The sequence below is a fragment of the Gasterosteus aculeatus genome, chromosome 6, assembly GCF_964276395.1.
Source record: "Gasterosteus aculeatus chromosome 6, fGasAcu3.hap1.1, whole genome shotgun sequence".
In the NCBI taxonomy this organism is placed as follows: domain Eukaryota; kingdom Metazoa; phylum Chordata; class Actinopteri; order Perciformes; family Gasterosteidae; genus Gasterosteus; species Gasterosteus aculeatus.
The window spans coordinates 15250468-15270735 of NC_135693.1; the positions used below are offsets into that span (position 1 = coordinate 15250468).

General features: G+C 44.2%; 4 protein-coding genes across 5 annotated transcripts; 2 read left to right on the plus strand and 2 right to left on the minus strand.

Annotated features, from left to right (window-relative positions):
* The first annotated feature begins 460 nt into the window (after positions 1 to 460).
* On the plus strand, positions 461 to 5255 carry LOC120820451 (uncharacterized). Its single transcript, XM_040178196.2, has 4 exons — positions 461 to 879; positions 1737 to 1938; positions 3227 to 3521; positions 3616 to 5255. Exons 1-4 carry the CDS (start codon positions 845 to 847, stop codon positions 4020 to 4022), a joined length of 939 nt encoding a protein of 312 aa, XP_040034130.2. The 5' UTR covers positions 461 to 844; the 3' UTR covers positions 4023 to 5255.
* On the minus strand, positions 5114 to 9814 carry ecd (ecdysoneless homolog (Drosophila)). Its single transcript, XM_040178192.2, has 14 exons — positions 9672 to 9814; positions 9362 to 9582; positions 9155 to 9272; positions 8934 to 9021; positions 8542 to 8720; positions 8194 to 8386; positions 7917 to 8045; positions 7676 to 7801; positions 7438 to 7523; positions 7235 to 7338; positions 6590 to 6851; positions 6238 to 6305; positions 5959 to 6161; positions 5114 to 5773 (listed from the first exon to the last, which is right to left on the minus strand). Exons 2-14 carry the CDS (start codon positions 9564 to 9566, stop codon positions 5552 to 5554), a joined length of 1983 nt encoding a protein of 660 aa, XP_040034126.2. The 5' UTR covers positions 9567 to 9582; positions 9672 to 9814; the 3' UTR covers positions 5114 to 5551.
* Positions 9815 to 10035: 221 nt separating this feature from the next.
* fam149b1 (family with sequence similarity 149 member B1) lies at positions 10036 to 17446 on the plus strand. 2 transcript variants are annotated; one of them, XM_040178189.2, is made up of 16 exons: positions 10036 to 10590; positions 11053 to 11178; positions 11730 to 11874; positions 12049 to 12197; positions 12345 to 12488; positions 12987 to 13139; positions 13221 to 13402; positions 13495 to 13637; positions 14049 to 14117; positions 14344 to 14459; positions 14645 to 14872; positions 15497 to 15614; positions 15801 to 15926; positions 16055 to 16136; positions 16395 to 16532; positions 16671 to 17446. In XM_040178189.2, exons 1-16 carry the CDS (start codon positions 10544 to 10546, stop codon positions 16751 to 16753), a joined length of 2049 nt encoding a protein of 682 aa, XP_040034123.2. In that variant the 5' UTR covers positions 10036 to 10543; the 3' UTR covers positions 16754 to 17446. The 2 variants fall into 2 exon arrangements, with proteins under 2 accessions (XP_040034123.2, XP_040034124.2); XM_040178190.2 differs by lacking the exon at positions 14049 to 14117.
* A 47-nt stretch (positions 17447 to 17493) lies between these two features.
* dnajc9 (DnaJ (Hsp40) homolog, subfamily C, member 9) lies at positions 17494 to 19663 on the minus strand. The gene is made up of 5 exons (XM_040178197.2): positions 19087 to 19663; positions 18522 to 18662; positions 18086 to 18340; positions 17909 to 17995; positions 17494 to 17829 (listed from the first exon to the last, which is right to left on the minus strand). The coding sequence occupies exons 1-5, from the start codon at positions 19258 to 19260 to the stop codon at positions 17722 to 17724; spliced, it is 765 nt and encodes a 254-aa protein (XP_040034131.2). The 5' UTR covers positions 19261 to 19663; the 3' UTR covers positions 17494 to 17721.
* Between the last annotated feature and the right edge of the window lie 605 nt (positions 19664 to 20268).

Below are 20268 nucleotides of genomic sequence, written 5' to 3' on the forward strand. Positions count from 1 at the left end.
AGTGGAGTATGGAAGTTTGTAACACAGTGTTTGATAAATATAGAGCTCACGTAAAACCTCATTGGAGTATTGAACACACCGTTCAATGTATTGGTTCACATAAAACCAATACATTGAACTGACCTATTTTACAAAATAATTTTGCTGAAAAAAATAAATCTTATTCTAATGGTAATTGTTATCAAAACAGAGCATGACTGCCCCCTGCTGTGCTTCTGAGTGAACTACAGCTAACAACAAAAGATTTACTTGTATTTATGTCCACATATCACACACATCCATGTGCTCACATGGGATGTATATGTGTCACCATACAGATGTTTTCTAAGGCTCGTTCAGGAGGGGAGAGGAGGGTGACGTCACAGACAGGTGCGATAGAACCTAGTCAACCGAAAGTACAGCAATACACCTAATCATCCATTACCGAGACAGATGTTTAAGTCTGTTCTTATACATAGGCGTTCGAATGCAAATTCCCCCTCCGGAGGCTTTCTACCTGTCACGATCACACCTGCGTAATGACGTGTAATGAAATGCGCGATGCTGTCTGTCGCACACGTGCGTCTCGGCATGAAGCCGACTTTTAACCGGCTTTGACCTTCCACCGGGATGCCTTCTTCAACAACGCGATGAGATAACCGGAGCTGGAGGACCAAAGTCCATCAGGACACAGCGAGACAACACAGCGGGATCAACGTCCGCATCAGGGCGCAGAGAGGCTCGCGCAGCACAATGGCGAGACGCGTTGGGTGAGACCAGGGAGGACGTGTGACAGTGTTAGTGTCGCTGTGCGCGTGTTCTATTAGCAGATGTCGACACTCAAACGGAGTTGTTGTAGTTTGGGATGACGAAGTACGGTCTGATGGCGAGTTTCAAATGGTGAGTTTGTGTTCCGGTTTTTCCTGCATGCATCTGGAAAAAAAAGTGTATAATGTAGCAGTATATTTTTATAAAAGGCCTGTTTTTATGATATTTAACATTTGAAAAAAAATCTTTGGCCTTACTATGAATATTAAAACAATGATATACAAATAGATATTTCCAGAAAGAGCCTCAATATTGGTCCTCGGCTTGGCAAAAAAAACAGACATCCATCAATAAAACAGTATGTAAAAAGGCATTGAATTGAACAATATGTTATGCGTGAGTAGCATTGAAAGAAACCTCATTTAAGTATAACGAAATAAAAAAGCAGGAGTAGTTTTGGCTAATGGATCTAGTTCTGTATAAAACACATTTATGTTTAAATAGCTTTAGGGCTCCCCTGTAGTCAGTTCATAGCCCTGCTGCAGTAATGACAGCTAATGGTTAACCGAGGTTATTTGGGGGACTGAATGCCTTACTTGTTTGTATTGTTACTGTCATGTGAAATTCTCTTTTTCTCACGCAGTAACATCTGCACAAAATGACAGCATGTCGAGGATCATTTCATGTATTCTGGCAACCACAAAGGCAAATCATAAAGCCGGCCGTATCTTCACAGCCAAACCTTATTTGCATGCGTGCGGCAGCAGTTTACTGCCATGAGATTTATGACAGCCGTTATCCGAACGTTGCACCTGATGGTCATTAAAGAAATGAGCTAAATGACAATCTGGTTTTAAATTTGTCCTTGTTTGAATCTTTTATTTCTTTTTGGCTCAGCAAAATTGTCTTTTTTTTCAATGGCGAGAACAAAATGTCTCACCAAGTCACTGTTATCATGTGATGCGTACAACGAGTTCCCATGTGTGCAGTTCCGGGAGCTGGAGGACGGAATGGTGCGCGTCGGCGTCCAAGAGCGTCTTGTCTAACCGCGCACTGAAGTCCCTGGCTCCCACCCTGTGCCTGGCGGGGGTGATGACATACGCCCTGGCAGATGAACTCAGAAACTTTGTGGCCGGCGTCTTCATCCCACAGTACCACTTCCCCTACGCAGTGGCTCTCTGCTTTGCCCAGGTTGGAACACGGAGGCCCCTCTTTGTCCAACCACCTGTGTATTTTAATAATCACCAAAAAACAACAACAATGCTTACTTGTGCTCACCTACTGTGAGGTTTGGACAGAGTATTGTGTGACATGACAGCGGGGTCATTGAGCATACTGCGATTACATGTGCCGTTATAGTATTTTATTGGCAAGCAACAACTAACCATAAAAGAAAAGTCACGCTGTATGTACAACAATTACTATTTGTACTCCCACTAATGAGGATCAGAATGGATTATTCACGGACAATTTTTCAAAGAAAAAAAAGAAATTTATTGGATCGTTATTAATCATTGATGCCGTTAACTTTGTGTTCAATGAAGTGCCAGCTGTAGTAATGGTGTCGGTATTTACTGTGTGTGTGGGGGGGGCTGATTTGAAGGACATCAGGGGTCTTGTGTTGATTAACACATGGGTCCAATAGATGTTTAACCAAAAAGCTGCACAAAGGACGGAGGTGTTAATGTGTTGCCAACCAAAGAGTGTTAAGACTGACCTTGACGGTAAACATATGCGAATTCTGGATATAAGGTAAATGCATTATCTCACTTTATTTTAACAGTTGTAACAAGAGATTATAAAAGATACAGAACTACATTACAGATAACATTTTTGATAACAATAAACAACGCTTTTTATAATCGTTAATAAATAAATAGAATAATAAATGACAACGTGTGAAAAAAATAATAATAATACCAATATGGCTATAAAACGTGGTATGTCAGTAGAGGGTCCTGAAAAAAAGAGAGTAAGAGGGTCTGTAGAGACCGGATGGATCACACCATGGGTTAAATTCTATTTATCCACTTCACTGGGTTATAAGAGTTGCATAGATGTTTATGTTTGATTGTGAAGAATACATTAACCCTCAAAACAAAAGGACACGAATGGACGCATGGCAGCAGAAGTGCAACAAGACATGTATCAAGCTGTATTCTAATTCTTTATTACAGTATAATATATTAAAACACATTACATTGATCAGATCAGAGCTGATAAAACTGATCAGAATCAGTTTTATCAGCTCAACATACATCAGTAGAAATAGTAAAATAAACAAAAAACAAGAACCACAAAGTAGAACAAACCAATTAGGAGTCCTATCGATATAAATGTAGATTGTCTAACTTCTATTAAGTATCTAAGTAACAGCCTCATATTGATAGTTAATCACTTCTGCTCTCTTTTTCATTCTTTAGCTCTTTATGTGCTTTTTAGACACTATAACTCCTTATATTTCCACGATCTGTTGCAGGTGCTGATCACCCTCTTAGTCTTAAATCTCCTCCATGTCCTGGATGTGGTGCCTCTGAAGCGCTACTCCAGGTCGCTGGGGGAGAAGGTGCTGGTGCCCTCCATCGGTATCAGCACGCATGCCGTGCTGGCCATGTGGGCCAAGGCCAACAGCTCACACATCAGCCTCTTCTCCCTCACGCAGCCTCTGCTGCCCATAGCGACCGTGGCTTTCAGTTTCTGTCAGAAGCTGGCGTCGCCTCCATCCCTCGTGGTTCCGATTTCCATCCTGAGCGGAACATCCCTTCTCGTCACAGGTAGAAAGTTATTCAGAGGTGAAACTGATGGTCCTTCGCCCTCTATTTGACTTTGTGTCCGTCTCTCTCTCTCTCTCTCTCTCTCTGTGTGCAGCCTGCAGGGGTCTGTCAGATATCGAACCTCTGGAGTACATGTATGCACCTCTGGCTTTGATCCTCCACAGTCTGTCTCTGACTTGGCTGGCTAAGGTGTCTGAGGCCGAGCGACGCAACTCCCCCGACGCCCAAGCCTCAGTTTTTGACATCTACTACGTCCAGCTGGTCAACCAGAGCTGTCTGCTGGGCCTCCTGTGGCTGCTGCACCCGGACAGCCCCCGGCAGGTGTTGGGACACGGCAGCTGGCGGAGCCTGCTCTTCCACGGGTACCTGCTGGCCATTCTCCTGCTCGGCATGGCGTTGAACTTCCTGGTCGGTGCGTTGGCTCTGCGCGTGTCACCACTCGCCGCTGCGCTGCTGCACTCAGCGAGGCCGCTGGTGCAGCCGTTCCTCCTGCTTTTGTAGTTCCTCCGGAGACGGGCGGAGGAAGCGGTTAACTTGACAGAGTCGTTGTGGTTTGAGCCCACAACAGAAGTTGTACTGTGACCGGGCGCTGTGCCACGCTCAAAGGGGGTCCGACAAATGAGAAATGGGGAATGAGAAGTTGTTGTGAAAAGTAACTTCACCTTTTCTCCTCCGACACGACCTGTGCTGCTGAGCCACGTGCAGGATTTTAGCAGAGAGGGAAATTGTAAACAGGATAGTATTTTATAAAAGCAGAACGGGTTAAGGATTTACAGTTAAATTCATCAGACTTCTTCTTCTCTTTTTTTTTTTACTCACATGACAGGTTACTTATCAAAGATACAAACTGTATTGCTTTAATATTCATTTTATGCACTCTACATGCTCTTTAAACATGTCTCTATATGCAATATAGTCCCTTCCGCTTGGTGCTTATACTGTTCAAGAACATTGAGGATTTTTTTAGTTAAAGATTTGCAGGTTGCAGTATGAACAAAACATCTGATAAAAAAAACAATGGATGGATGCTGCCTTGACGGGAGATCAGCCGTTTCTGAAAAAAGCAACAATAAAACGTGTTGCACACATACAAATTAGCTGCACAAGTCAAACTATACAAGCTTTATTTTAGAGCTGAAACTAATACCATCAAGCATTTATTAATATTTATTCATGAAAAGGTAGGTTTTATCGTTGAAGCTAAAGAGGTGTTTGTACAGTATTTAAGATTGACGTCAGATCTCTCTGATGAGAATGGACGAGGATGAGTAATATGTTTATTTGTACTGAACACAGACTGTTTTAAATGCTGCTTCCTTAACTTAAAATGTTTAAACAAATATTTTAGACTGAATTCTTCTTTGGCCAGTGTGCACAAGTTGTTTTCTCATGGATCTGACCAGTAATGTTAGTCTGATGAGATGGAAAACAAGTGAAATACTGCTGAAAAGTCTACTTTAAGTTATTACTTAATTAACAAATATGGTGTATTACTATTTATTTAGCTTCCTCTCACTATTGTATACACTACTGTATTACATTTAAGAAAAGCAGATAATTCACATGCAGCAAAAAAAAGTGTATACATGAACTGAACTGAAATATCACTTTATTTTCAAAAATATTTATTGTTTCTTACATACAAATGTAAAATGCTTTCAAAATACAAACAAACATTACAGAAAACTTCACGTATTAGAAATTCTCAATAAACATGATTAAATTGAAACATCAGAACTTGCTCTGATCACTTTTTCTGAAGCTGGTGTTCTGCTTCTTCCTGCCTCGGCACATTATATCTCAATTGTGCTTTCTTGAAACAATTACTAATTTAATTTCACAAAATGATTTGGTGGGTCATTCGTCCCTTCTACTTGGATGAAAACTGTGGTTTTCGCTCTACAGGACATCCTTCACATATTTGTATTCCCAATGTTAAAGAAGGCATTTAGCTCACCACTGTATTGTAGTCTTATTAACTGCACGTGCTGATCCTTGCGGCATGTTTCCGTTCCCCGTCTGCTTCCTCTTTACGATGGGTCCGAGTTGGGTGGTAGGTGAATACCAAGACTCTGCAGCAGGTTGGATGCTGGTCCAGCGAGGCCTGACTGGCAGCTGAGGGACTCCAGCAGGTTTGTGACCAGATTCAGGTCGACGTCCAGTGGCTGGATCTCCTCCTCTCCCGTCTCTTCCCTCTCCCCTCCATGGGGAGAAGCAGAGGAGCCATTGTCCAAGTCCACCTTGTTGTATTTCTGCAGGAAAGACAGTGAAGACAAAATGGTTCGTAACAGGTCGATACACAAGCATTATTTCACGTACGTTTTAAAGAAAAGACATTATATCAAGGTTGAGGCTGAACATACAGTACCGGTCAAAAGTATCATTCAATTGAACTTCAGACAGGTCCTTTATGTGGATGTGTTGTTATGGAATTTACCGTCAGATTGAAGCTTTGTCCTATATTAGTGCTCATCAGCTCCTGATCCATTTCATCCATGTATTTTTTGAGACCGTCCAAAGTTTCGGTCCCGTTCATATCTGTGTGACCTTCTTTCTCTTCCTCTTCCTCCTCACCCTCTTCATCATCATCATCATCGTCGTCGTCGTCTAGATCATCTGAATCTAGCTCTTCATTGCTTCCTATAAAAATAAAAAAGACAGATTTCAGAAGATGTCTCCATTTGTTTTTACATCTCGTTTCACATCTTCCACATACCGAGTAGTCTGTCCAGTGCTTTGGCCATGGAGTCAGGCTCTAAACTAAAAGGCTGAGTTGAACTGCTCCTGGAATACAATAGAATAACTTAAGGTTAGAGTGTGCATGCACTACCATTTGGACCAGATGGAGAGATCACAATGCATGCGTACCATCCAAATTCACTAACATCATCTTTTATACAGTAACTCGGCTGAATTTACTGCACTCTATCGTGTGTATGGGAATGTTTTCTTCCCATCAACTTTCGGTATCATGTAGAAAACAAAGACAGAAATTATCCTAAATATTTGTATTCATTGAATAAAAATGTGCCTTTGATGATCTTGGTTTAATATTGTCTCAGTCTCACCAGGGAAGTTCAGCACCTTCATGCGACGACATGGCGTTTAGGAAGTCCTTCATCCCTTGACTGACTGCTACCAGGCTGTAGCCGGCCTCCTCTTCCTTCTTGTCATCCTCCGTCTCCTTTCTCCCCTCCTCTACACCCCCGACATTTTGCGTCCCCTGTTTGGTAGAATTGGAGTTTTGACTGCCAACATCAGCTCTCCCCACACTCCTCTCCTGCAACATACGCTCCAGATCCTGAGTTGTGATATCCAGCCAGCTGTCACCTAGAGATAGATTCAAAGACCCAATTATTATGGGAAATATGGGCTCTAAAGAGAGCGAGGGTAGAGAATGGAGGATGCGTAGCAAAAGCACAAAAACTGAAATAACTTGGCAGGAGGCAGAAAACCCCAGCTGGCCAGTACAAAGGCTACGTCGATTTTGTACTTTAGTAAGTAAAATCATCACAGACAAACTAACCAACATACTGAATATGTAATAGTCATTATCTATGTTTTTATTGTTCAGACATTATGATACTTCATCTCTGCCGTCAGGACTTGTAACCATTCTACCCAAATATAACTGAGCCAAGTTAAGTCAGTGTGATGCGTTTACAAACCTCTTACAAATTGCTGTTTCATATTGAAAAGACATTTTCACTCACTGTCCTCTTGTGGGAGCCGTGCCTCTTGTTTCTTCAGCTCCTCAAAGTCGATCGGACTGCAGCTGTGCAGCAGCTGGAGAACCTCCTCCCCCGGGGACGAAGCACTGAGAAACAATAGGCAGATTCAGGCAGATGCACTTGGGTATCTCAGGGAGGCACGTTCACACAGCGTCTATACACGTGCACGCACACACGGTCCTCACCTTGATTTTGAGGCGACAGACTGTTTGAAGAAATTTTCCGCAGATCTTGTCAATTCTCTGTAATGAGCCGAACCTTCAAGTTCTTCCTGCATTTGACAACAAGAGTTTTTTTTCCATAGTTAAATGCTGAGTATATAACATATTTACCAATGTGTGTTTTTTTGCCTAACCTAATCCTCCAGGTGTGATAAGGTAGCTACTATTCCTCTTGGCCTCAAAGTCAAAAAGCGTGACTAACCTGGAAGTAGCCGTTAGCTTTCAGACTGTCCATGAAGCCTTTCCACTGAGGGTTACAACTGACAGGGGCGTCCGGCTCTGATGACGGAAGTCTGCACTTACAGCAGAGGATCTCAAAGCCATGGGCCTGGGACACACACACGGACATACTCGAATACAACACTAAATGCATCCTCCCAAATGAATACATTTTGTCATTCCAAAAGAATGATCAGAATAAACAAGAAACGGGGGATGCTCACCAGTTTCATGCCGAGCTCATGGGATTTGTACTGGGGATGGGTGTGAGGAGGCAGCGTGAAGCCGCTCCTCCTGTCTGGAGTGAACTGCTGCTGCTGCAGCTGGGCATACAGGCATCGGGTGAACGTCACCTGGAAATGAATACACATACAGTATGGTGTCAGGTTACGGTTTAAATAAAAAGGTTATGAAGACGTTAAAAACAGATATAGTAATTGGAGTAAACCACATAGAGGCAACATTTTGAAATAATTCCCTCTCTTTGCAAAGTCCGTTTACCGAGGTGAGGACTCTTGTGTCGGGTGGAAAGGTCTTGAAGCTTCGACACGCCTGCAGATCTACCGGATCCCGCAGGTAGAACGCCAACACTGCCGGGGCGACCAGGTCTGGTCGTTGTGCCAACACCGTGGCGATAGCTGAAGGTATGAAGCAGTGGGCACGATGCAGGTCAGCTTTAATCTTCTCTGGGTACCTGGGTAGAGTGTGGAGATTGATATGCTTTTTCATTACTGGTGGTGGGGGAGGAGCACACACACCGGAAAGCATATATATATATACACACTTTGTGGCTTTGAATTTGTAACAGATTTGTGTATATCAAAAGAACACAGGGAGTATTCCTCTCACCCCTTTAACCGCTTCTTCAGGGCTGAACGTATCTTGGGGCTTGCCAGACAGGCCCCTGGATGGGTGGAGAGCATTGATGTAGCTTGTTCCACACTTGGTACCACATCTTTTGAGACCCCCACTGGACTGGATTTTGAGGGACATGGCAGAATATGCAATTCCCCCTTGTAGAGAAAGACCTGCAAAGATAGTTGGTGAAACAAGTAAAAGGTTACACTTTAGGTAAATACAGAAAAGAGGAATTTATGGATTAATGGTGATACAAGTGATTCCGCATGTTTTGTAAAGTTACATACACTGGTGATTGAGGTGGGGTATATATCACCACTTTTAAGGTGTGCGTTAGGAGATGGTTTTAATTGAAGGGCTAAGATGTCATGTGTTCAACTCACCCTGTTTTCACTGGTGTCTGGATTCAGCCACTTTGGAAGATAATCTGCTGCTTCAATGAGAAGAAACTCGCCATCGTTGTCCTCAACCCTTCAACCACAAAACGGAAGATAGAAGCAGCTAATCGAACAATGAACACCCGAAACAGATGTGCTGTAATACGTCAATTGCATTTTGGGATTTATAGACTATTTTTCTTAAAAACAAGCACGTTTTGACTCACCTGGCTATGAGCTCCGGGAAGGCTTCTGTGATTTGCTGCAAAAGATAAACAACAAACCACTCGTCCTCCACGTTGTCCCCAAACTGAGTGCTCCCTCCAATATGCGCAGGTACACCAGCTTTAAACACAGTAAATGTATGTATTTATATCGTTAGGAGCACCAATATTGAAATGAATTCATCTTTGATGTGCTGTACAACATGATACCTTTCTCAGGATGATACTTGAGGTTGAATGACTGATGCTGCCAGATGTACTGTATCAGAAGTGAGGCAACCTTTGCCAAAACCTCCTCTACCAGATGTTTGAGGTGTTCCTCAGTCTGCTGTGAAGTTGAACTGTCTGTCTGGATCCAGAAGAGTTTGTACTGAACCATGTCTTCCTGAATCGTTCTTCTCTGCAGGTTGTCCATCGTAGATTTTAAATGACTAGAAAGTAGTGTGACGTATTAAGTTAGGGTTTAGTAAAGGCTAACGTTAAGCAAACACATTATAACAATTCCTTTTAAATGTATCACCTTGTTTCGTTTATAAATGTGAGATAGTAGGCCAGAGAGATTTAAAAAATTAAACTTGTCTCATTTCTCCATTTCTACGAACGTTGCTAGCACGCCATCTGTCAATGTTTAGGTCCTACTGTGAATTCCACCCGACTACCACTATCATTTTGGAACAAACGTTCCTACGTTTTATTTCAATTTATTTCTCTGCTGTAATGATTAAAAACAACTGCCACTATAACAAATGTACATAAAAATAAAACAAATGACTGCTGAATAAACTTAAAATGTCATGAGTAATTACACAACTCGCATTTCCAGCTCAGTTCACTTCACCAACGGCAAGCGAATACATTTCAGGGACGCACGTATGTTGCGCGATGCATGCTGGGAGTTGTAGGGAAATTACCGATAGTATCGCATCTATTTTACGGCAGTCCGAAATCTATTTCCCATGAGACAACCGAGCTGCGTATCCATGACAGCGTTATTATTGTTGTTACTGGTGCTAACATTAGCACGAAACTCCTCTCAGGTGGCGACATGTCGCTTCACTAACGTTGTATTTTAAAATGTGAGCGTAGTTGATTGGCAGCTTCTGGACCACACAACATGCTAATTTTAAAACATGCAACGCCGTTTGTACCTTGGTGATGGGTTCTCCACCACTAACATGTCATGTTAGCTAGCTTTTAGCATCCTCCTAACAGCTACACGCTACCTTAGCATATGCTAGCCAAAGCCAGGTCCAGCTTCCCCGCTTCTGGGGCGTTTATCTGCGGACCGGAGGAAATGTTGGACCTCCCTTCGAACCGTTCCCAGCGAGTGCAGGACGCGGAGGCGAGAACGAGAGACGACGGCTTGAGCCTATAAACCGGAGACAAGGGAGAATGATTACACGATACAACAGAAGACCTGTATCGCACAAACTCGAGATGTGAGTACCAAAAAATAAAAAAAGAATAACCGAAACTGAATTTACCAGCTAAATTATAAATAGTTGTAAATAAATACCGCTTCCTCAGCTGTGAGGTGATGGAGGTTTTTATTATACACTCGGTCCGATGAGTGATTGACTAGCGCTAATGTGAGATAATGGGAAATAATAGTTTTATTGATCCTATCTGGAACCCATTTTATCTACTGCTGCTACTAAGTGAACCCATATTAATTTTATACTATTATAAAAAAAGAGCCGGCAAAAGATTGTTGTATACGACAAGAATTAAAGAAAATAAAGTTAATGTGGACAATAAACTATATTTTCATGATGTTTTTCTCCTACTGCAATGGTAAGGCCATCACTAACACTTAAATCTTGAACCCTTTAAAAATGTGATTACACATATCACTTTTATCATTAGATCCCTTTTTGATTGTTTTTTCGTTTCTCACGCAGACGTGGGTTGTCTCGCAGCAGCCTCGACCACCACCCTCTCCCGGAGGAGGCAGACGATAACCGAACTCCTCAGCGGTACCTCCATGACCTCCATGACCTCCAGGAAGCTGTCTCCGCTCACAACAGGTAACTGAGCCCTGGTCCTTCAGCGGACACGCTGCCCTGACTTGTTCCGCCGAAAAAACCTTTTCCAAAGTACGGAAACCCCCTTGGAACTATTACGCAAAAATACTCCTGGCTGTGTGTTGTAGAATCGTATATAGTCTTTGAGTGGACAGCTGATTCTCTGGGCCTTCGCTTTACGTAACATGACACGCTGAAGAAGTGGATTCATTGATATCACATTGCCTCCTTCAGATGTGCACTTAAAAGAATAAATAATGAGTCAGGCTGTTGGAATATTCAATTACTTTGACTTTTGCTCTTTATTTTCCACTTGGGATACACCCTCGATGATATCAGCAACACCCATCAGTAAGATTCATGCAGCCACATAACAGAGACGAGGTTCATCTTGTGAAGGTGTTTGTGTGTTATTAAATTCACTGGGTATATCGGGCAGGTGGTGGTTAGCTGCGGGTGGGCGGATCGTGAACGACATCCCCCACATGACAAGTGGTGAAACATGAGTTATCAAACTGAATATATACCCACAAATTCTTGTCCTTTCTATGTAGCTCAGAGACGTCTGCTGCCTCCAGCCACTCCGACTGTCCCACCGTCATTTCAGTAGAATCCAACCAGTCCTGGTCCGGCATCCACAGCTCGGCAGGCACTGGCTTCTCCACAGAGAGGAGCTCCGTGTTCTCCTGGGGCTACGATGTAAGGCTGCTCCTGAGAACTGAATATGTAGTGGAGATTACAGCCGGACTTTTGGCTGTCACACTAGAATCTGTGTATGACTACTAATAAATGCTCTGCTAAATGTATGAGAACAGAGGAATGACTAACTGTCCTTCCCGTGTCTCCATCTTGTTTGTTTTTTCCCTCGCGCAGGAGTTCGACAAGGCAGCGTCACGGCAGGTGCAGCAAATGTTTGAGGAGATCGACCGAGGGCTGTACGAGGAAGGACTCAGCGGGGGAGGGATGCTCCAGGGGCTTAAGGATGAGTGTCAGGAGTGGGCCACACGTTTCCCACATCTTCGGTACGTTACCCACGGTTACTCTGAGCTCAGAGTACATGTGGAATCAAAAATAAACGCTTGCTTGTGGAGACCTGAAAAAAAAAAAGAAAAAATCCACTTGGGTATGAAAACAAATTGTGTGTATGTGTGTGTTTGTGTCACGCTCAGTATCCTGGGGACTCAGCTGATGTGTCCAAGTGACGAGGGCTTTCAGTGGTACGCGTCTTCCGCGAAAGGCAGCTCTGCCGGCGACTCGTCATCAGAAACAGAGAGCGGTGTGAAGTGCCAGGAGGGCGATACGGGTAGCACAGAGTAAGTCTTCACCGCAGTGGTTGACTGCCTCCAGTCAAAAGGACCCACACGTTGACCTGCTAGATAGATTTCCTTGATGTAAAGAACTATTATTACTCAAAGAAACTTTTCAGAAATAGTGGCCGCTGTCCAGAGGACTGTTGTAAATCATCAATTGTACTTGACTCCAGACTGACTCTGTGGTTGTGTAACCTTGGTGCTCAGGCCTCTAAATCACGTTGTGTGGGTCACGTTAAGGAGCTGCGATGAATAGCTGAAAGGATCAATGTTGACACAGATGCGTAGTTTGTGACAGCCACTGTTAGCGTCACTGTGCAGCGTGTTAGTGTGAGCTTTTGTGTGCATGTGTGTGCCGTACACGCTCTCGGCGTCTTCCTTCTCCCTTTTTAACCCCGTTTTACTCAAACGCACAGCATGTGTGGCCTTGTGTCTGCGAGCGCACCATTTTGGTGGATCCGCGTGTAAGTGCTTAACTGCGCCCTTGCCCTCGGCGCAAAGGTTGAACGTTCAGGGAAGGAGAGCGGCGCTGATCGAGGCCTCCTCGGCGGAGTGGGATGAACCTCCCGGGGGCTCCGGCGGTCACGAGAAGCCGAGAGTGATTGAAGTGGAGGGGCTGATGGAGGAGTACCTCGCCTACGACAGCAGGGACGCGTGAGTCACGGCCCGCACGGTTATATTCCCATAATCTACATCCAAACCTCAGCTTTTAAAACGATTTGTCCGTATCTGCAGGGAGGACGAGTGGGAGCAGGGCAGTTCGGAGTTGGGTCGGAGGCATCACTCTCTGCCCCCCGTGTCCCCGTACCGGTGTCGCCGTCGCGCCGTCCTCGACGTGCTGTTTGATGATGTGTGGCGGCAGCTGGTTGGCTGGATGAAGGAGCTGGTTCAACGCCACTGGGAATACTGCACCTCAAGTAGGGCCAAATCGACGTATCCTTCACGCGCCGGACCTGACTTACAGTCGACAAACCCTCCCTTCTGACGTGATTGTGTGTTTGATTGGCAGGCGATGAAAGGATTTGTGGGAACCTGAGCCCCGCGCCGCGGGACTCCCAGAACCCCTTCGTGCTGCTCTCCATGCTGCCGACGGTGCTGCCCAAACTCGGCCAGAGCAGGGTGCCCCCCCTCGCAGGCGGGCTTCAGTGTCAGGTCAGTTGACTTTTCTTCATGTAAGTTACTGCGATGTTTATCATGAAATGAAAGTTAAGTTTGTAGACCCGTCTCATTCGTGTTGACCTTACAGAAGAGCTCCACTTTAGAGTCGTAACAGGTTTTAGATTTGCGTGTCTCTGTTCTCGTCCACACCTCTTGTGCTCCAGCCTGTTGTTCTCTCAGTCCTTCAGTTCTGCAAGTTAATTAATGTGTACCACTGTTTTCTTTCCTTCCCTCTTCACTCTCTGCCCTTGCATTTGCCAACGTGTTTTTTGTACCTTCATGGTCTCTTTTGTCTATTTTCCCCATCTTTATGTTGTTCTTTCTCTCCGTTTTTTTTTTCTTCTTTCTTTTCTTACTTTCCTTTATCCACGTCCTCCCTTTGGTGATGCCTTTTTCTCCTTAAAGAACCCAAAGTCAAGGGGCTCAAAGCACAAGTCCAGACGGAAACCCAAAAAGCAGAAAAGGCCGTCCGCTGTATGTAACTCCCTCACTCACAGCCGACAGGGTGGTGTGTTGTGTGCACGCCGTCCATGCTGGCTCATTGTCTTACAATAAATGTGCTTTTACCATTTGGCCAAAAGTATCACCAACATTTTTTTAAAGTCTATTCTATTTATTTTGAAATGAATCACTTTCTTCTTCCTCTTCTTTACCCTCCTCTCCTCTTATCTCATCACGTTGTTACCTCATCTCACACCAGGCTGGAAGGGTCCCAGTAGCAGCAGCAGCAGCGACCCAGCAGAACCTCAATGACCTGATTGTGATCCACGGCATCCCCCTGCAGCAGAGGAACCTCGGTGTGCTGGAAAGAAACCAGTAAGGACTCATTTTTACCCTTCCAACCAATTAGCATTGGTATTCACATGATTTGAATCCTCCAATGGGAAGGAAAGAGGCGTGCCGGGTTTCTGTCCCTGGTCCTCACACCATCTTTGGCAGAGTACAGGTGGAAATGCCCCATTCAGTGCTGATGCTCCTCTCTCCCTCTCCTTGCCACACAGGGAGCCAGAGGAGCGGGTGTTCCACCGGCCGGGCTTCAGCGCGGCGCCCTCCTGCAAACCGTGCCCCCGCAGAGCCGTCCTGGAGCAGAGCTCGTCCTCGCTGTCCCGCCCGGCACAGTCGGCCCGCCGTAGGAACCCTCCCCCCCGAACCCTGCTGCCACATGTTCCCAGCCCGAGTCTGTCCTGTGCGGCGGGGTCCATGGACGAGGTCATTCGCGGGACACGCCTGTGAGTTTAAGCGCCACGGGAGCCCCCCCCCGTCAGCCCCGCAAGACGTCTTTCCTCGCTTTCCACTCTCACTCTCCCCTGTGGTCTGGGAAGCTGTGAAGAGGCAGAGTGACATTACTTTGAAAACAGGCTCCCTTTCAACTCGCGTCTAATGTCTTATGGGATAGAAGTTTCCACTGTGAAACCATCTTCACAGATGAACTTGTTATGAACTGCGGGCGAAGGAGTAAGAGTTTGAAGTGTGCCACGCAGTTTAAATGTTTCTATCGAAGGTTGATCTCAGTGAGCCCGTGTTTATAACATTTCTGGCATCAAGGAAAAGTTTGACATTTTCAGAGTCTGAAATGTAAACATGTTTTTGGTTTTACTTTTACTATGAAAAGTATCATTTTCTAGCACTGTGAAAAAAGTATTCATTGCAGGACTAAAATACAGTTCTTTATTTAAAAACTATCCACTCTATCTACGGAAGTACAACTCTAACTTTTGACTTTCATCCTTACAGCTGAGAAATGTTCCGACTCCCACATCCTGTTTTCGCATGGAAGTCGCCATTCGCGTCATCGATTCGCAGAACAATCCATCTGCAGTTATTGCCCGCGTCTTCTTTGTCTTCTCCCACAGACCCACTGCCAGCGACTGCCTCACGGCCCCCGTGTTGCCCCGGAGCAGGAACACGCTGTTACCCCCCATCGGCACTGGAGACCCGGAGTCGTCTCACTCGGTGTGCAAACCTGCCCAGGTAGGGTGAAACCGCACTGAACCACGACTCCTCCGACAACAAAAAGCCTGTTACAGCACCCGAACAGACACACGGAGGAGACGAGGACCTTCTGAATAGACGACAGTGTTTAAGTATACAGCCTAAAAATAATTTGAGTACCCGGAAGTCATCTTTCGTGCTTGTCCGTTATTTCCACCCGATCAGCGTCCGAGAGGCCCGTCCAGCCGCGCCCAGAGTGCTATAAATAATGAAGCCGGCAGTTCAATTCCGAGGGATCGTCACCACCTACTGGACGTCTTCTCTCGGCCCAACACCACTCACACATACAGGGTAGGATGCGCTTTATCCTCACACATTGCATGTCCTGCATGCGCGTGAATGATATGATCACTAGCTGTGGTTTTTTTAGGGGTTTGAGTATCGGAGACAATGTGTTTGACCCTTTGCTTTATTTTCAGTCCGACACTCCTTACCGTCGTTCCTTCACCGTGTTGGACAACATCGCGCCGGGGCGGCAAGGCAGAGCCTCCGTAGCCACAGGTCAGAAATTCAATCGCAATAGTATATAAAAACTTTAAAAAATATAGTGGGACACACCACAAACGGTGGCTCCTAAGTACATATTTGTATATAGAAATGTAAATAAAAATATCTGTTACTTTTAGCTATATTTGTATCACTGTACATTTCATTGGACTGTTTGGGGTCACTTCGCATGTGTACCCCCAACTACCACTGCACATACGTACTTGCATAAGTCCATTGGTTATTCACATGTTCATTCATTTATTCCACCAGACTCCCTTGGTATCGGCGTGACGGGCGTCAGCCTCGGCATCAGCAGCTCGTCTTTCTTGGACTCGTTTTCCCACCACCCCTCGGGACACGTGGCCATCAAGGACGAAGAGGAGCCCGACCCACGAGCCCCCGTCCCAGGTCAGCAGATGAAAGTCGTCCAGCCTTGATAAACTATGAATAAAAGACTTCGCAGCGGGTGGTTTCGAGTGAGATTTACCTGCTGGTTAGATGATTTAAATTAGCATCTTTATTATGTGTCTTTCCTCTTTCCCACAGCGACGCTGGTGCCCGAGTCAGTCCCACCGCGGTCTCACACCAGGGGAGGCACCTCAACCAGAGCCAGCAGGCCGTGCTTGTAGTTCCTCCGAACCCCTTTGGCATTCATCTTTATTCCCCCCAACAAAGTACAACCCTCTGCAGCATCTGTGTCCCTCTTCTTTTTTTTTTTTTAACAGAAGTAGCAGATTGTGTATTTCGCAGAATGCTTTGATGACGTGTTTTTTGTTTAGGGCCTATTTTTGTATTTCAGAAATCAGCTCATGCGGCTGCCAAAAACACAGGAACTCCGTCGTCACGGACAGCATGAGCTGTAGGTGAAGACATTTGTACTTTGTATTTATGATCTGAACGTGTATACACCTATTTATATGTGAATGTACAGCACATTACCCCCTAAATGGTAAAGGATTATGCAGGGAATACACATCCACTCGGACAGGGATAAAAAACACTTTTCCTCTGATGGAACATTATAGTTTGGTACTGTTTCTTTTATGAGGACAACATTTTTAACTGTTTCATCAGAGGAGGGAATATGGTGGCTGAACATCTCTGTAGCCCACATGCTTTTGCATTTACACCTCCAAAATGTGTTGGAATGGAAGAAACTGAAGAGCTACGGTATTATTATGATGGTACCAATTACTGTATTAGAGCTACACATTCCTTGTTACTTTAGCAAAGTCATCTGTAAAAATCAGGGTCATTACATGAAGTTAATAAAATAATAAATCAGACAGCCATGCTGCACAGGAGACCACTTGGAAATCAAAGCTCATCCTCATGGCATTTTCTTTTATACAAAAAATATGCTATGTACTGATGAAGTAAATAAATACGATTTTATTTTATGAAGACCGACAAAGTAGACAAGAAATGAGAGGCATTTACATTTTGAGAAGCGTTGCATGAAAAGCAAGTAATGCCAGATAGAGAACACAGAAGAGGGGAGCAGGTAAACAGTTTATGTTCAAACAAGGGCCCGAATGCTCTTTAACAAGTGCTAACATTTATTTACATTTTTCTGCTACCAGAGACTGCACCCATCTCATTTCTTTCCTCTTTTTCCTCTTTTGGCGCCACTTTTTTTGGAGTATTTTGCCTCCAGGTCAGAAAGGAAACTGGTGAAATTCTGCTCTCTGGACTTCTGTTTTTGCTGAAAAATAAGAAAGAAACGGTTTTAAAAGAGAAAAACAGATCGAACAACTTCATACATAAGCGGAAACTTTTGTTACCTGGAGCATCATGACAAGACTTTCATCCTCATCACCGAGCCCCATCTCTTTCTGCATTTCTTCTGCTTCCTGTCGCTCCCTATCAGCCTGGAAGGTTAATTGCAATCAGATCACGACGCATATATGCGTAGAAAAGTGTTCCGGTGTTTGCTGCTTTAACGCCAACACGTTTCTCACCCTCTTCCTACGAGCCCGCTTTTTTTTGTCCGTCTCCTGCGTAAACGCCGGAAACTCTGTGACTTCTCCGCCTTGGATGGCGGCATGGATGATGCCGCGGAGCCTCGGCTCGTCGTCCTGGGAGCAGCACATTGCCGAGTCTGTGATGGCGTCCATGTTCCCCTCGTGCTGCACATACAGCTGGATCACGTCCTTCCTCTCCTCTTCAGAGCCCTTATATTTCTTCTCAAATTCAAGGATGTCCTGCACCGTAATCTGGGAGAATAATAAAGAGAGTGAAAGCAGTACAATTACGTCAATGCAGAAATTAAAAAAAATTGTAGAAAATAAAAAGTGGTTTGAAACCACTAAACCCACTTATTTATACAAACATAACACAGAGACAAAGCTGCATGGGTTGACTGTCACGTCTATAACAATAAAATAAGCACATTACCTTGGGGAAGAGCAGTCTCCAGTGGTCTTCCCAGCAGCGGTCCTGGCTCAGGACATCGGACTCCTCATCTATTGCCCCCTGCTCGTCATAGACCGCTCTCTGCTGCTGATCGCTCAGCACCGCGTACAGCTTCCCCAACACCTGGAGAGAATATTAACACCCATCTGTGGCCCTCAACACAAAGTATGATCAGTACACATAATGAGTAGGTATTTTGGACCTGACAATACTCTGATAACATGATTGTCAGGTAGTTAATTAAGTTAAAAAAACAGGACAGACACACATGATCATATGATGTACAGTTTGGAGAAAGTGTACCTCAGTACAGAGTAAATAGATATGCTACTGACATTTGGTTGATGAAGTTATTTGTAAAGAGTTTGGTATTTAATGTTCAAATAACTGGACAGTATCAACATGAAAGGAGAGACATATCTGTTGTTGTATTTTGTAGTTTTGAAGCTAGCTAGAACATAGTTAGCAAGTAGCTGTTAGCTAGCGGTGACTCGTTTAGCTAGCGTGTGTTCGTCGCGTCGCCTGGGAACCAACAACCAGCGCTAACCTGGAATTTCTCGGTGGCCTGCGGGTCTTCGGGAGCCCGGTCCGGGTGGACCTTCAGCGACACTTTGTAGTAACTCCTCCGGATCTCAGTCTCGGTTGCCTCTTTGTTGACGGCCAGCACCTCGTACAGGTTTGAGGTCTTGAAGAGCTCCTGGCAGCGCTCGAGCAAACCCATCCCGACAGCTTTGACCGAGTACGTTGACCAGGTGAAGTATTTCCGTTTTCTGTGGCTAAATGAAAACCCGTTATATGTGTTTTGTTCCACCCTGCTGTGCCTTTGCTGGTGTTATCTATTTCGCGCGCTTGCTTGTCGCGTACATCCGTGCGTCCGGCGACGTGCTTACGTAGCAAGAACAAACGCCCTCTCATTGGTTTCCATCATCGACGTCGTCAAACTACGTAATAAGCGTGTAAAAAAACCACTACACACTATGTAGAATGTATAGTATCGTTTTTTAAAAATAACAGAACTATACTTTTTTTTTATAAATATTTTTTCAGCTACCTTTTTTTCAGCTAAATATTTTTTCAGCTACCATTTTTTTCAGCTACCTTTTTTTGTTATCATTCAAACGTATACAAACAATGTGTTCATGTTTAATGTTCATGCTTATTTTGATTTTATACAAAGGGAAACTAAATAGGATCAGTCCGTTGATCTTCATCTATCACGTGTCGTCATGACTGTTAATAATGAATCATTTAAATCTTATTTTATTTCAAATCTAGCCCTGAATCCATTATTGCAAACTAACACTTTTGTCACATTGGCCTTTGAAGTATACATACATATAGCATATCTTAAAACCATCATGATTCTTTACTGACACAATTTACTAAGTAATAAGTACTAAATCATTATTGTTTTATTGTTTTAGACTAGGGTTGATTGGTCAATGAAAATAAGATGTTATTTGAAGCTGAATAAAGCTTACAATGCAGGATTAAATCAACAAAAGATGCAGTATTTAAGTCGCCCAGTAACACATTTCACAACTCGTCCATTGCGAGTCAACAACTCTATTTACCAAAATAAACACATTTAATAAATACAAAACAATTGATGTAATATCACATATTAATATGGCCCTGAGCAGCACAAGGCTTCATCTACTACAGTAAATTGAAAGATATCTGAAAACAATTTGGTAGCGAGAAAATCTGATTTGACTCTCCAGTTTCC

Excerpts from the sequence above, each read along its gene's own strand:
- LOC120820451 (XM_040178196.2), top strand. The coding sequence starts at position 845 with ATGACGAAGTACGGTCTGATGGCGAGTTTCAAATG. Across the intron at positions 880-1,736 it reads CTGATGGCGAGTTTCAAATG|TTCCGGGAGCTGGAGGACGG; the intron begins GTGAGTTTGTGT and ends CCATGTGTGCAG. Across the intron at positions 1,939-3,226 it reads TGGCTCTCTGCTTTGCCCAG|GTGCTGATCACCCTCTTAGT; the intron begins GTTGGAACACGG and ends GATCTGTTGCAG.
- ecd (XM_040178192.2), bottom strand. The coding sequence starts at position 9,566 with ATGGACAACCTGCAGAGAAGAACGATTCAGGAAGACATGGTTCAGTAC. Across the intron at positions 8,387-8,541 it reads CTGAAGAAGCGGTTAAAGGG|GTACCCAGAGAAGATTAAAG; the intron begins GTGAGAGGAATA and ends CACTCTACCCAG. Across the intron at positions 7,802-7,916 it reads ATGAGCTCGGCATGAAACTG|GCCCATGGCTTTGAGATCCT; the intron begins GTGAGCATCCCC and ends TGTGTGTCCCAG.
- fam149b1 (XM_040178189.2), top strand. The coding sequence starts at position 10,544 with ATGATTACACGATACAACAGAAGACCTGTATCGCACAAACTCGAGAT. Across the intron at positions 11,179-11,729 it reads GCTGTCTCCGCTCACAACAG|CTCAGAGACGTCTGCTGCCT; the intron begins GTAACTGAGCCC and ends CTTTCTATGTAG. Across the intron at positions 13,403-13,494 it reads CTGGGAATACTGCACCTCAA|GCGATGAAAGGATTTGTGGG; the intron begins GTAGGGCCAAAT and ends TTTGATTGGCAG.
- dnajc9 (XM_040178197.2), bottom strand. The coding sequence starts at position 19,260 with ATGGGTTTGCTCGAGCGCTGCCAGGAGCTCTTCAAGACCTCAAACCTG. Across the intron at positions 18,341-18,521 it reads GGAGACTGCTCTTCCCCAAG|ATTACGGTGCAGGACATCCT; the intron begins GTAATGTGCTTA and ends TTATTCTCCCAG. Across the intron at positions 17,830-17,908 it reads GTCTTGTCATGATGCTCCAG|CAAAAACAGAAGTCCAGAGA; the intron begins GTAACAAAAGTT and ends CTTATTTTTCAG.